This window comes from Telopea speciosissima, chromosome 11 (assembly GCF_018873765.1).
Source record: "Telopea speciosissima isolate NSW1024214 ecotype Mountain lineage chromosome 11, Tspe_v1, whole genome shotgun sequence".
NCBI classification, from domain to species: Eukaryota; Viridiplantae; Streptophyta; class Magnoliopsida; order Proteales; family Proteaceae; genus Telopea; species Telopea speciosissima.
The window spans coordinates 41,852,481-41,866,424 of NC_057926.1; the positions used below are offsets into that span (position 1 = coordinate 41,852,481).

General features: G+C 38.8%; 1 protein-coding gene across 1 annotated transcript in view; it reads left to right on the plus strand.

Moving 5' to 3' along the window:
• The first annotated feature begins 803 nt into the window (after positions 1-803).
• The window catches only part of LOC122645116 (uracil-DNA glycosylase, mitochondrial), a 21,904-nt gene continuing 8,763 nt past the window's right edge, over positions 804-13,944 (plus strand). Inside the window, exons 1-7 of the mRNA XM_043838462.1 lie at positions 804-914; positions 1,093-1,179; positions 5,722-6,034; positions 6,140-6,360; positions 7,620-7,778; positions 8,669-8,699; positions 12,802-12,937. Coding sequence (XP_043694397.1) covers positions 804-914; positions 1,093-1,179; positions 5,722-6,034; positions 6,140-6,360; positions 7,620-7,778; positions 8,669-8,699; positions 12,802-12,937 — 1,058 coding nt within the window. The remainder of the gene's footprint in view (positions 915-1,092; positions 1,180-5,721; positions 6,035-6,139; positions 6,361-7,619; positions 7,779-8,668; positions 8,700-12,801; positions 12,938-13,944) is intronic.

A 13,944-nucleotide genomic window follows, 5' to 3' on the forward strand; every position in this document is an offset into this window, starting at 1 on the left:
AGATATCTATCGGAAAAGGGAACAAAATCATTAAAATATGCTAGGAAGAATCTCCGGCATTATCGATGTGGGAAGCTCAAGAAGAAGCGCCTGATTGGGTCTTCGAAAAACTCTCCGCCATTATCGATATGTGAAGACTGAATTGAAAAGGTGATTCTTCTCGGACTGCTGTTGTCACGTATCCTGCTAAGATGATTTGGGTTAGGAAGATTCGTGACCTTGAAATCAAGATTTCTCCATTTTCATGGGTTTCTCGATCTAAAATTCAAAGTGGTAAAATGATATAAACTGTGCAAAAGAAATGCAGAAGCAGAGAACAAACGAGCTGTTGCAATGACGACTGAAGAGATGTTCTTAGCCGTCGCTGGATTTGTGACGAAAAGGGGAATATTATAGAGAACTAAAAGACAAAGTGATCCAAAAGAACTTAATACATACAAACTTTCGGAACATTACAGAGAAAATGAGCATTCCGGTGTGTTGGCAAAAGAAGGGAATATAAAACTCAAAGATAATCCAAAAATACAAGAAATTGCCAAATAAACACCTAATCCCAGAAGAAGAAACAACCAAAATGCAAGAAAATTGCAAAACTGAAAACAGATTGCAGAAGAAAAAACAATCAAGATGCAAGAAATTGAAACACGCAAAAAAATCAGATTGGAAAAAGAAGATGACACACCTGTACTCGATCACCCTTCTTTGCAATTCGTGTTCTTGGATAACCAAAAACCTTAATTTTTTCATCATCCATTCCACAGGTCCTACAACAGTACAAGTCCTCATTCAGTACAGGTCCTACAATGGTGAATGAGGACCTGTACTGTTGTAAGACCTATGGAATGGATGATGAAAAAGTTAAGGTTTTTGGTTGTCCAAGAACACGAATCGCAAAAGAGGGCGATAGGGTACAGGTGTGTTATCTTCTTTTTCCAACCTGATTTTTTTCCTTGTTTCAATTTCTTGCATCTCGGTTGTTTTTTCTCCTGCAATCTGTTTTGAGTTTTGCAATTTTCTTGCATTTTAGTTGTTTCTTCTTCTTGAACTAGTTGTTTATTTTGCAATTTCTTGTATTTTTGGATTATCTTTTAGTTTTACATTCCCTTCTTTTCGCCAAGATTAGCTACTCAACCCATCGGAACACCCATTTTCTTTGTAATGTTCCGGGTATTGTATCTGGTAAGTTCTTTTGCATCACTTTGTCTTTTAGTTCTCTCCCTTTCGTCACAAATCCGGCGACGGCAAAGAACATCTCTTCGGTCGTCACTGCAATAGCTTGTTTGTTCTCTGCTTCTGCATTTCTTTTGCACAGTTTATACCATTTTTCCAGTTTGAGTTTTAGGTCGAGAAACCCATGAAAATGGAGAAATCTCGATTTCAAGCTTAGGTTTTTGGTTATATTTTGAATGACCCCCTCTTTTACCATATAAAAAGTAAAAACCTCTTCCTTGCTCTATCATATTTGTACTATGGAGTTATCGGGATTTGGCCATTCTGTATTTGCAGGTAAATTCTAATATTTATCTTCACACTTGATATAAGTGAGATTCTATCCAACGGTGAAGATAGCCCGAGGGTAAGGGTATTTTTTTTTTTTTTTAATGGTTAAAATACGTTTTATTTAGAATCCCTTGAGTAACAAACAGACAGAGAATCATACATAAGCTATGGATTTTCTTATCCTCATAGCTTATGTATGACTCTCTGTCGATTTGTTACTCAAGGGATTAAAGTGAAGACCGTACCATCGTCATGTGCAGCGAAGGCCACATGGCCAAGAACATCACTGATTGGGAACATTCCAGCTAGCAGAAACTCATAAGGCATTTTTGGCAACTCAATTTTAGCTTTAGTAAGAAGGTTGAATAAGAATGGGGAATAGGCTTGATACTTACACACGTATGGATGGAGAGAAAATATGGGGGGAAAAAAAAATTAAGGGTGATGAGAGAAGAAATAGGAGAAAAAATAGAAGGGCTTTACAATGAAACCAGAGGCCTGACTTGGATGAAGAAATCTACCTCATCTCACAAGAGATAATTAGGGGATTTAATTCACTACTGATTCTATTAAGATACTGATATTTAAGGAGATATTGCACGGTTTAAGTAATGTAAAAGACATTACCTCTCATGTAATGCAAGCCCCAAATCCCCAAGCAAAGACACCCAAACACATTAAACACTTTAATGTAATAGGGTGAAACATTACAATGTATATGGACCCCATCTCATGGGGTGCAAATGACCAAAAAAACTACTCATCCATACCCCATACAAGCCACATGGGCACTAAACATTTAGGCCCAAAAAGTTTTAAATCATGGTCCAATGAACAACGCTTGTCAAAAACATTTAAGCCCAATATGAGCTCAATATGCTTAAAAAGCTGTAGCCCAAGTCTCGATAGATAAGCCTAAACGGGCTCACAAGCATTAAACCTATGAGGTCTGCACAAGAATCACCTCAAAAAATCAATACTAAAACCCATTTGGGCTTAGGGGTATAACCCAACCCAAAATTATTTAAGTCCTTAAAATGAAAACATGAATTTAAAACAAAACAGGATATTAAAAATAGTGGACTTACGCCCACAGCCCATTAAAAAAACCAAAAGGGAATCAGCAGCTATAAACCCATTGGTTTTTTTAAATACAAGGGCAAAAGGGTCATTCCATATACATGGGGTTTCAACCTGTTTCTCTATCTCCTTCTTCCTGTCACTCTAGCTCTCATCAACAACAATGTTTGCTGTATTTGTTTTAGGGAGAATGTTCTCTGTGCTCCAGTGCAGGTTGCGCCTAGACATATGGGCAGCCTATACAGGGGGCAGCATGGTCATTGCGCTCACCCCCATGTGCCTGGGCGCAGCCTACGCTGTGGCACAGAGAACAGCGCCCCTTTTTTTTTTTATGAGAAGTAGTTTTCAGTTTGAAGTGTGGCCTACACCAGCACTCCCATGTGCCTGTGTCTCTCTCCTCCTCAAAACAAGTGGCAGAGGTGTTGGCACATGGAGTGATGGCGTAGGCTACACCCCCGGATAGAGTTTTTTTTTCCCGTCTTTTAGGGAGAAAGAATGCTACCTAGATGCGTGCGGTGTGCTGCCCCTACGCTTAGAACACAGGGGAGACCGAAATGACCACCATGCCCCCATGGAAAGATTAAATTTCCTGGGGTTGCGGCGGTTATTTTATCCACCCTGTTTTTGGGTGCAGGGGTTGTGCACCACACACTCCCATGTAGCTTTCTCTTTCCCTTTTTTATTTTTATTGTTTTCAAATTACGTTTGCCAGCTTGTGTTCTCAACACGGGTAGAAAGTCATCCCCGGTATTCGGTGAAACTTCCATGGCTGGAAAGGAGGAAGATAAGTAGGGGAGGGGACAAGCTGGGAGCAAAGTGAGCAGAAGCGGGCAGCGGTGTATGGATGCTTCTAGTGGCTTCTGGCGACCTGCCGCCATGCGTGGATGCAGTGGCTTCCTATATCCGGATGTTGCCCAACGACAAAAGTTTTGTACCATCAATTCAGTATTGGCCAGGTTTATTCCATGCTCTCTATTCACGAAAATAGTAATCAAAAGGCCATCTCTAGGTCATTCTCCATGGTTTATTCCATGCTCTATAATCATAATGAATCAATGCATGTGGAAAACTATTTGGAACTCTAAATTTTCCCAATTTTATGTCAAAACAAATGGAGCCTAAGGTGAAGTCCTTATGTGGCAGGTTTCTTGGGGGCAATTGGAAGCCTTGAGCATGCCCTTCTCTATTGCCCTCTAGTTGAACATGCTTGGTTTACTTTCCCCTATCTCTTTTAGGTGCTCAGTTTTCTTGCTCTCGTCATTCTTTGCCTGGATCATCAAGTGGGATAGAGCCCCCGAAGCCACCAAGAAGGAACAACATAGTTTTCTTCACAGCTCATGCTATCACTTTCTGGGAGATTTGGAAAATGAGGAATGCAAGGGGTGTCCAAGGCCTCTTTACCTTTCCTTCCATTCTTCGATCTCAAGTTTGAACTGGAACATGGAGGAGATTCTCTCCATGATCCATGGTTTCTCTGTGGCACATGCTTTCTCTCTATCAACTGTGGACCTCTTCTTCATGGTGACTCCTCCATTTTCACAACTGCAACCAGAACGTTGCATTGAAAGATGGGATTGCTCGTGCTCCATTTCTTTGAATGCTACTTCTGGAATATGAACAGATGATCCAATTTGGCACTCTTCACGTTTTTCCTACTGTTTTTCGTTGTCACTATGTTTGGTGAGACCAAGGATGTCAATTTGGATCAAGAACTAGAGGCCACCCCATTAAAACTTGGACTCAACCTATCCCATTACTAAACGGGATGGTTTTGTGAGCTAGTTCTAGGACCAATTAATATTATTAAATGGGATGAGACTGTTCTGGGACGGGCTTCCTAACAGATTCAAAATTGAAAGCCCAATATGGACCGACTAGAACAGGAACCACTAAGACTCATTTAACATGCCTAGATAATTTATGGGAAAGATAACGCTACATGGTTGCGTGTGGTACATTATATAAGGCCGCATGAAATGATCGCTGCATATCCCTAGAGATTTCCCCCTTTCCATGGGGACACGACGGTCATTTCATGTGGCCTAGTGTCTAGGCTCAAGGACCACGCACCGCAAGTGATTAGGTAGCATTTTTTTTTTTCCCATTATTTATTTAGGGTTAGTCAATAGTTAATTATTATAACTTATATGAGAGTTAACATGGATATGGAAGATGTTCAAATGAATACTTAAGATGTTTATTTGAATTTGAGATTTGAATTTGATTTGGTATTAATGATTTAGAAGTGTAAATTATGGGCTTAGTCGAGTGTTTGTTTGTTTAAAAATTGATGGTTGATTATTTTATGCTTAAAGTATAGTATGAATTAGTAAATAAACATAATAAATATTCTTACAAAAAAAAATGAATATAATACATATATGGCACCGCCAAATCTTTAGCAAATAAACATTGCATTGTATCATGTATACTTAGGAATTTTGTAAATATTTTTTGGAATTGGAAGCTTTATATATATATATTTTGTATAGAGGGGTGGGGGGAATGGGGATTGAACCGGGGAGGGGATAAGGTACCAGCCAGGAGACTCGAACTCGAGACCTCCTGGTGGGAATGGACATGAAGCGCACCACGGCTCACCAATTGAGCTAGAGTTGTTGGTAATTTTGTAAATATTTGATTATTTGAGACTTTTGAGAACTTAGAAATGTTGCAGAATTGGAATCAGAACCAAATAATCCCATTATCAAATAGATCGGAATCCTAGTTTTGGGACCCTTTTTAGTCACCGGAAAGGTTATGAGATGAATTTTTTTATCGTATGCGGTTCCCTGACTAGTGCGGTTCCCTAGTGCCTCTCACAAGAGGAGGATGGACCCCACCCGAGCAGAGTGTCCGGTTAGGTGTCCCAGGTGGATCCCATCCCCCTCTTGTGAGAGGCACTAGGGAACTGGTCAGGGAACTATAGACAATAACGATTCGTTATGGGATTGCCTCTTGGAAGGGAATCCGGTAACAGACCGCCCCATGAGTCCATGACACTCTGAAGTGAGGCCCACACAAATGGGTTCGGGTAGAACCCGGGGTACTGCAAAGAAGTCCTAGAGGCCCATTATCCAGTCTCGACTTTCGAGGCCATTTTCCCGCCATTCACCGTTAATCAATTACTGAGGGAGTGAGGGACCCTTCTTCCCCCTCTCTCATTCTCTGAACTTGGCAATGGCTTCTTCCAAAGCCCTAACGGAGTTCTTCCAACCCGCCAAACGATTGAAGGTCCTTCCATCCGCCGAAACCCTATCTTCCAAACCCATCATCTCCGTTCTCTGCCACACTTCTGCTAGCGAATCTGACAAGAGCGGCGATGGTGGTCTCCGAAGCGACTCTCCTTCCAGTCTCACCATCGAGCAGAAAACCCGGATTGAATTTAATAAATCTCTCGCAAGATCGAAACTCAACCTCAGAATCTGCACCGAGAGAATCTCTAAGTCCAAAGGTCTTCCCAATTTTAGGGTTACCCCTCTGTACTTCAATTAATCAGTCTTTGAGAAATGTGATGGTATCATGTCAGGATTTCATTTTTTTTTCTGGATTATTTCAGCTGATGGAGTGGATTATGTGAAACTTGAGGATCTTCTGGTTGAGGAGACCTGGTTGGAAGCTCTTACTGGAGAGCTTCAGAAACCCTATGCGAAGAATCTGTGCAAATTTGTTGAACGTGAAATGCGTGGCAGTGTACCAATCTACCCGCCTTCTCATCTAATTTTCAATGCTCTTAATTCAACCCCTTTCGACAGACTCAAAGTTGTGATCATTGGCCAGGTTTGCTCTTCTTCCTTAAATTTAGGGAAAACCTGGTTTAAGGCATGGCGTCCAAATGTAGCATAAGCTATTCTAGCTGGTACTTTATGATCTTATGTAATTTCTATTTGTTGGCTTGTGACTATTTGCCTAGTCATCAGTGGGGATATAATGGAAAAGTTGATGTAATGAAGCTTTATTTGGTTCTTTTTCTTTCTATATTTTAACTGGATGCTTTTGCCTTCATTTGAAACCTCATAAACCATGAAATCAATTGTAAAAGTGTTAGGTGACAAAGGTAAAATTCACTAGCCTTTCTGCTGCTAATAAAGTTTCATTAATATATAAAAAAAATCATATAATTGGCACTTTTGAATGCTTGTAGCTGATGCCAATTCTAGTAATGTGGGATTAGCCAGCCTGAACCTCACAGCCAATTTAATGTTAGGTCAAATTGTCGATTAGTAATAGAGAAATGATAAATAAGATGGCCTAATATAATACTTATCAACTTATATGTACTTATTAAAATATACTATGCGAGTCCTCTATGTATTTCAGTATAACAAGCTCGGGCTGAGGCTATGCCAAGGTATTTATAAAGTGAGCCTGAAGTTCACTTTGGATTCTGTTGGGCATGCCGAATTTCATTCAGGTTGGATTCTGTTAGCCTGTGCAGCTGGACAGGCCCAGTTTGCTGCCCTGCACTTAATTGGGTTCTTAAGCTTTGAGTAAACTTTACTTTCACCATTTTGCTAATTAGAGCCATTTCATTTGCTAATCATCAGTTGTCAAATCACTTGGATCTACCTGAAGTTTAATCTTGTTTTTTTTTTGTTGTTGGTATTCTTATTGTCTAGAATCATACTGCTAGTCATTGTCTTATATGAAGATTACGACACTTACTCTACCTATTAAGTTGAGTTGTCTCCCCTCTGGTGTCAAGGTAGAGTGATTAGAGCTTACTTCTTCTTAAAGAGATCCATGCGTCAGTTGACTTTACCCCATCTTTTCTTGTATTGTGTTTCTGTGCCAGATCATATAAGTGGGTTTCCACAAATTTATAACCTTTGGTAGTTCACTTGTAACAACTATCATGCTTGGTCCAGTCACTTTAAGCAGTTTGATCTATTTCAACCTTAAGGTTTAACTTTCTATGTCCAAAACAAAAGAAGGCTGATAATGATGTGAAGACTGAAAGATAGTTAATTCATACTCGGTAATTTTTTTTTATCATTTGAAAAAAAACTGACATTTTTTGGATATAATTTTTTTCCTAGGATCCTTATCATGGACCTGGTCAAGCAATGGGCCTTGCTTTCTCAGTGCCAGAGGGAGTCAAGGCCCCTTCTAGTCTGGTTAACATATTCAAGGAGCTTCAACAAGATTTGGGCTGTTCTATTCCCTCTCATGGGAATTTAGAACGTTGGGCAATACAGGTACAGTTTGTATGTGTACAGATTTGCTGCTTTCTACATTCATGTTATTTTTTTTTTTTCAACAAATAAATAAATAGATTATAGCGTAATTTTTTTTTGCCATTGGCCAAGGGAAGCTCATGCACCACCAATTATAATGAAGAAAGTAAAACTAAGCAAAAATATATATACCTTGCTAGCCCTTCAAGTCATTTAAAAGGTTAGGGTGCTGCTGGACAATGAATCCACAAATTAGATAGGCATACTAGGGTTCCAGTGGAACAAGATGTTCCTTTGGCCACATAAGGATCTTGCTGCCCTTACTAAATGTGAAAGTCTCCATGGTATCTCTAATGTAGCTCAAAGAAGAAGATAAGAGCAGCCTACAGTGGGCCTGGGTTGTTTTTGGACCAGTTCTTTGGCCCATAGGATCTGGTTTTCTGGTCCAGCTAAGCAGCCAGGCGTGGAGATTTAGTAGAAGACTGAAGAGCAATAAATTCCTGAATTTCAGGAGGAAAAATGTCAGGCCAATGCAGTTTCATGGGAGACCTTGTGGGGCCCAGCTGACATTCATTAGATAATAAAAAATAAATCACCCTCCTCAATAAGGTCCTGCCACTGGTGTACTTCATAGATAGATAAGCCGTGGAATAATCATTGATCTCTGCTGAATTGGACTCAGCTATCCCTGGTCCAGAAAATAGCAGCACTATATTCTTCTCCATTTATATTTCAAACTGCCAACTTATTTTTTTTCTTTCTTTCTTTGTAAAGCCTTTCTGTGTTCCTAAATCCTTGCATTCATCAGTCTAATATCTAATTTAATGTTTTCTCTATAAACATACAGAACAAGCTTGATAAGTTATTTTACTGTAGAGAAAACTTCCTTACACTATAATTTTCTATTGCAGGGTGTTTTATTGCTTAACACTGTACTCACTGGTGAGAAACTTCTTTCACCCAAGTGACTTTCCCCCCCCCCCCCCTTCCATAGTAAAAAGGTGGCTTGTTAATTTGCCTTTTTAGCTATTACTTTTATTTATCTGTCCATGCTTTGAACTCGTGTTCATTCAATAGAAACAAAAAGAACTTGTGTTCGTTTAAAGTCAATATTTTCCTTGATAAATAAAGTCTCATTGTATTTATGTCAAACTTTCCCTTTGTGACCTTCAATTTTGTTTTCCTCTTTTGTTTTACGTATTCTATTTGTCCATTTTCCCGCTTTCTTTTTTTGTTCCCTTTCCTTCATTCCCCCTCACCCCAGGTTTTTTTGTAGTTGCAATCAAGGTGTTGATATCGGTATCGATCAGCGTATCAGGAGGGTAGTATTAAGAGATGTATTGAGAGACGCAAGATAAACTAAAGATACACATGGAAATGCTTAAGAAATGCATGGATGTGCTTGGATACATGTAAAATACTGTTTTAAAGCATAATACACCTTAAATAAGTAGTGATTAGGCCCAGCCATAGGATGTTTGGTGGTCTAACCCACTTTCATATCTCAACCCTTGAGTGAGTTGTGGTCCCTTGCATTGATCGGATCTCAGCTGTTTATTGCACAAAGAGGGCGGTTGTATAGTATTAGCATTGGGGCCAATGTGAGCGCTTTCCTTGTCTTGCTTTTTGAAGTCAAAACTCGAATGTTGTAGGAATTTGGAATCCAGAGATATGTACTAACAAGTAGCTTGCATGCGAACAATTAATCGCGCATTAAGATACATCAGCTATCCACTATGAGATTTACGGTCCTTGTCATTTAGTCCAGATGCCTCTCCAGCCAATGCATGGCTTGGTACACGCCTACAATCATTTCTTCATCGCTATCCCTTCGATTACAGTGTGCCTATTTCTTTCTTTTTGCCCTTTCCCTTATTAGGCAATTAGCAAGGTGAATTTGCCTGCTTTGGCAACCTGACATCCTTATATGCCTTTTTTGCTTATGAAACTGTTTGAGGGTGAGTCGGGTGACTTCTCCTCTGGTGAGCCGATTATGTTTTCTTATGGGTTGGTAGGTCTTATGTTAATGCGTAAAAACATAAGCTGTAGAGACTACAATGTCTCCTACTTGTAGAGCTATACAGCTGTTGCGTGACTTGTCACTTGCATCTTCTCATAATTCTCTTCCGGTTGAACTATAGAGAATTGATTGATCTGGGACACTGCTGCCGCCATCTTTGTCGCTTCCTGCCCTCCTGTCACCGTCACCGCTGCACAGGTTGTGGTGGCTGCTGCTAATTGTCTAGCCCCCCCTCGGTTGATATGACCGGAGACATTTTCTTTTTGTTTGATGTCAATAACGTGTAACCATGATATCCTGATATATGTCGATAATTGGTTGCAATAATGTTTATGGAGTTGATTTTGACTTTTTTTTTTCTTGGGGGGGGTGGTGTCCTACTCTGCTCTTGAAGGTGGTGTTTGTCTCCTTGTTCCCCTGTTTGTCCTTCCATAACGGAAAAAAAGGGAAGGCTCTAGTTCCATGTAGGAATGCTCAATGCTGTCAGTGTCAAAGGAGGTGTTTAAAATTTTCTTAGCTCACTTTTAACATTCAACATGAAAAGGACTGGTTGTTTTTTTCAGTTACAGTTGTAGCTGTAGTCATCTCAGCTTTTCATTTAACCTCAATGCGTTAACTGTTAGAATTTTTAAAGGTTAAGATCCTTTCAGTTGCTCATCTTTGTAATTTATTTATTACCAGTTATATAGGGCACAATGAGTAGCTTATGTTTTCTTTTACCAGTTAAATAGGGTAATGAGTGGCTCATGTTATTTTCTTTTACCTGTTAAATAAGGTAATGAGTAGCTCATGTTGTTTTCTTTCAGTTTTAACTTTCAAAATAAAAGTCTTGGTGTTTTTGAGTTTATTTTCTTGTAATTTTGTCGCTGGATTTCCTCTGTTGAATTCTACTGTTGAAAAAATTCTATAAAGAATTTGGGGTCGCTTAAGCTGCTAACAGACCTAGGACTAATGGTGTTTAATAAAGAAACTTGGGTCAGAATATGCATAGGTTTCAGACTTAACAGTGGAAGATAAAGGGCAAAGGATGAGATGCTGGGACTCATAACAGAGAACAGATCAGAGATCAACAGGTAGCAATGAGAAAAGCCCAAAATAGCAGGTTAGAACAAGAATAGAGGTGATTACTGATTACATTACTTATAGGACTCCAAAACAAGAAAATAGAAACCAGAATCTAAACTGCATGTCCTAAAATTAGAAACTACTCTTCACTACTTAATCAGCTTGCTATATACCAAACTTGGACCCCATTACCCTCATCCTGTGATAGAGTAACAGCTATTACTTTTAAAAACAAAAGTACAAAATCCCCCCCCCCCCCAAAAAAAAAAAAAAACTAAATATTCCTAGCAGAACATAGCTACCAGCTTTGGGCCTTATATGGACCCAAAATTGAGCCCATTGATGTGTACTGGCTTCCAAAGTCTATCAATTCTGATTATCCAATCTAATGCTGCATCAAGTGGCTAGACTAAATCACTATTTGCACATTTCTCTAAGCATTGCTTTGCAACATTTAGGTATTCTTTGGAATGTTTCAGCAACTAAATTTGTATTGGTTGGGTCATAAAGGTCCCTTTATCTCTTTATTCTCATTAAGGCTAATCACTATCAATGATCTTGTAATGTTTTTTTCTTTTTTGGGCACCAATATGTGTACTTGCAAGTTGCAACCATAAAAATCTTTCTAAAACCAAATTAAGTAGTGTTTAGTACAATGATTTAGTACAGTTCTTTATATTTTATTTTAAAATTTGTGCGAGCCCATGTAAGGATGAAAATATATGCCCAGATGCAATATGAGCTGGGGTCAATCTCAAGTCCATAAAGGTGATCTCTCCAAGTCCAACATTAACTTAGGTTGGGCAGTGATGTTTGGACCTCGGATGACCAATTCCTATTCGCAGATTATTTATATCTAGGAGCCCTTTGATTGGTGATATTGTTATCAAAGCTTGGACTGCCAGCATGAAGACACGAGTTTGTCTGTCGATAGCCACATGGTGCAAAAAATTCCTAAGTTAAGGTCCAACTCCAGTCCACCTCTTCTGGGACTATGTGAAAACAGGACCTGTACCAGTTTACAGCCCTTTTTGAGGCTACATCTTTACTTTTGTAACAGTACATCATAAAACTTGGGTTTAACTTATATAAATGTGGTCATATAACATAGATGTCAAAAATGACTTTTGGCTGGTGTATAAACTGTGTTGCCTGCATCTCTTTTTCTAGATCCATGCAGAAGATAGCTCAAACCCAAGATTTCTGACTCAAACATGGACCCTGCTAAAGGAGAATTTTACTTGGATTGGTCATGCTTGTTGCTTCCTCAAACCCAAGATTAGGTTTGGGTTGGCTCTTCTACAGATAGGATTAGGTTTGATTTGGCCCCTTAGTTTGCCAACTCACCCAGTTTCCAAACCCAATATATGATTCTAGAGACATTGACCTCACTAAGTCAAAAACATTGATGCGCCTATAACATTAAAATTATATAAATGGTACATGACAAAAAGTTGAGGACAAGGGGTGTCTGGTAAATAGTAATTGAGTTTTATTTTATTTTTTGTACTTTATTTAAATAAATTTGGCCACAAATTTCCAGAATGGAAATACCGCATGCTGTCAGACATAGCTGGATTTCCTGCAGTGTTCTTTTTTCAGAAAGTGTCAGCATTGTTGTTGGTAGAGTGATTGATGGAAACCAACTGTACCTCATGACTTTATTCTGCTGCATTATGGAGTAGTTTAAACATGTTTTTATTTGAGATTAGTTTCAGGAAATCAGTCAACAAATCCCATGTATTCCCATGATATCTCAGATTCCACCATTTTAGTATTTTGGTTTTACAACTTCTTCCTTTATATTCATTTCCTCATGTCTCATTGCTATAATGTATTTGTAGAGATAGCCATTGTTTTGTTTAACATAACAGATTATCAACATTTTTTCTGTATAATCGAGATTTTTGATACTTATGTCTTTTCCCATTGATGACCTTCCTGGGCTGTTTATTTTAGTGAGACATCACGATGCTAATTCTCATGCAAAGAAGGGGTGGGAACCATTCACTGATGCGGTTATCCATACAATCTCTGAAAAGAAAAGTGGAGTTGTTTTTCTTCTTTGGGGAAACTCTGCTCAAAAGAAGTCAAGGTATGTATCATATGGATAGTTTGGATGGATCTTCACATATGTGACATTTAATTTATAAAATGGAGGGAAAATTAAGAAGAATTATGATTGAATCTCTCAACAAAATTGTAAATAATCTTTTTCCTAACACAATCTCTGTAAGGAATTCTTAGGATTATGTATTTTAACACCCGTAGTGTTCAAGTGTGCAGAAGAATTTCTTTGTTATCCCCTAAATATTACTTGAAGCAAGATCCTAGCACACTGAATGGGGGTCCTGGTTCCACCTATGAGTTGTAATGTGACAAAGACTTTTTTTTTTTTTAATCAATGTGCAGTGATTATACTATGAATAACAACTTTAATGCTTATCCTTTCACTGTTGTTCTTATTGCCAGTGTCTAGTTTTACTCAAGGAACTAAATATCGGTTTTGAGGCAGGTTTTGACCCTGGCCGAAACCGAGATTTCAGGTTTCAACCGAAACTAGGTCAAAACCTGGTATTTTTTTTCCGCAAATTCGAAATCAAGGTTTCAAGGCCCTGAACTTTCTTTTTTACCCTTTTTTTCTTGCTGCATATTTTCAACATTTTACATCTACTCTATGAGTTAGTTTAAAAAAAAAAACCTACCCAAAATGGTACTTGTGGTTTTGACCCAAGTTTGCTAGGTTACGCTGAATACTGTTGTACACTAGCCCTATTATAAGCATTGAGTCTACGTTTAAATTTAGTTACTGGAAATGTAAATAAGCTATTAAAACAATCAAAACATACATGAGAATGGAAAAACAAGCATACAACACTCACCACTCAATTCCACAAGGAGTTTCTTGGCAGGTCCATTCCTCGAGAAGTGTATGATTGACTAAGTCGTAGCCGTTCCTCAGAATGCACAGCATATGTTTCCCATGCCATGTTTTGGGCCTAATTGTTCTGATAGTCTATGACTGCTCATCTATAAGCCTAATCATCAACGTATCAGAGGTATCCCGAGCTAGGGATGGCTCACTGAGACTGAAACTGGGTG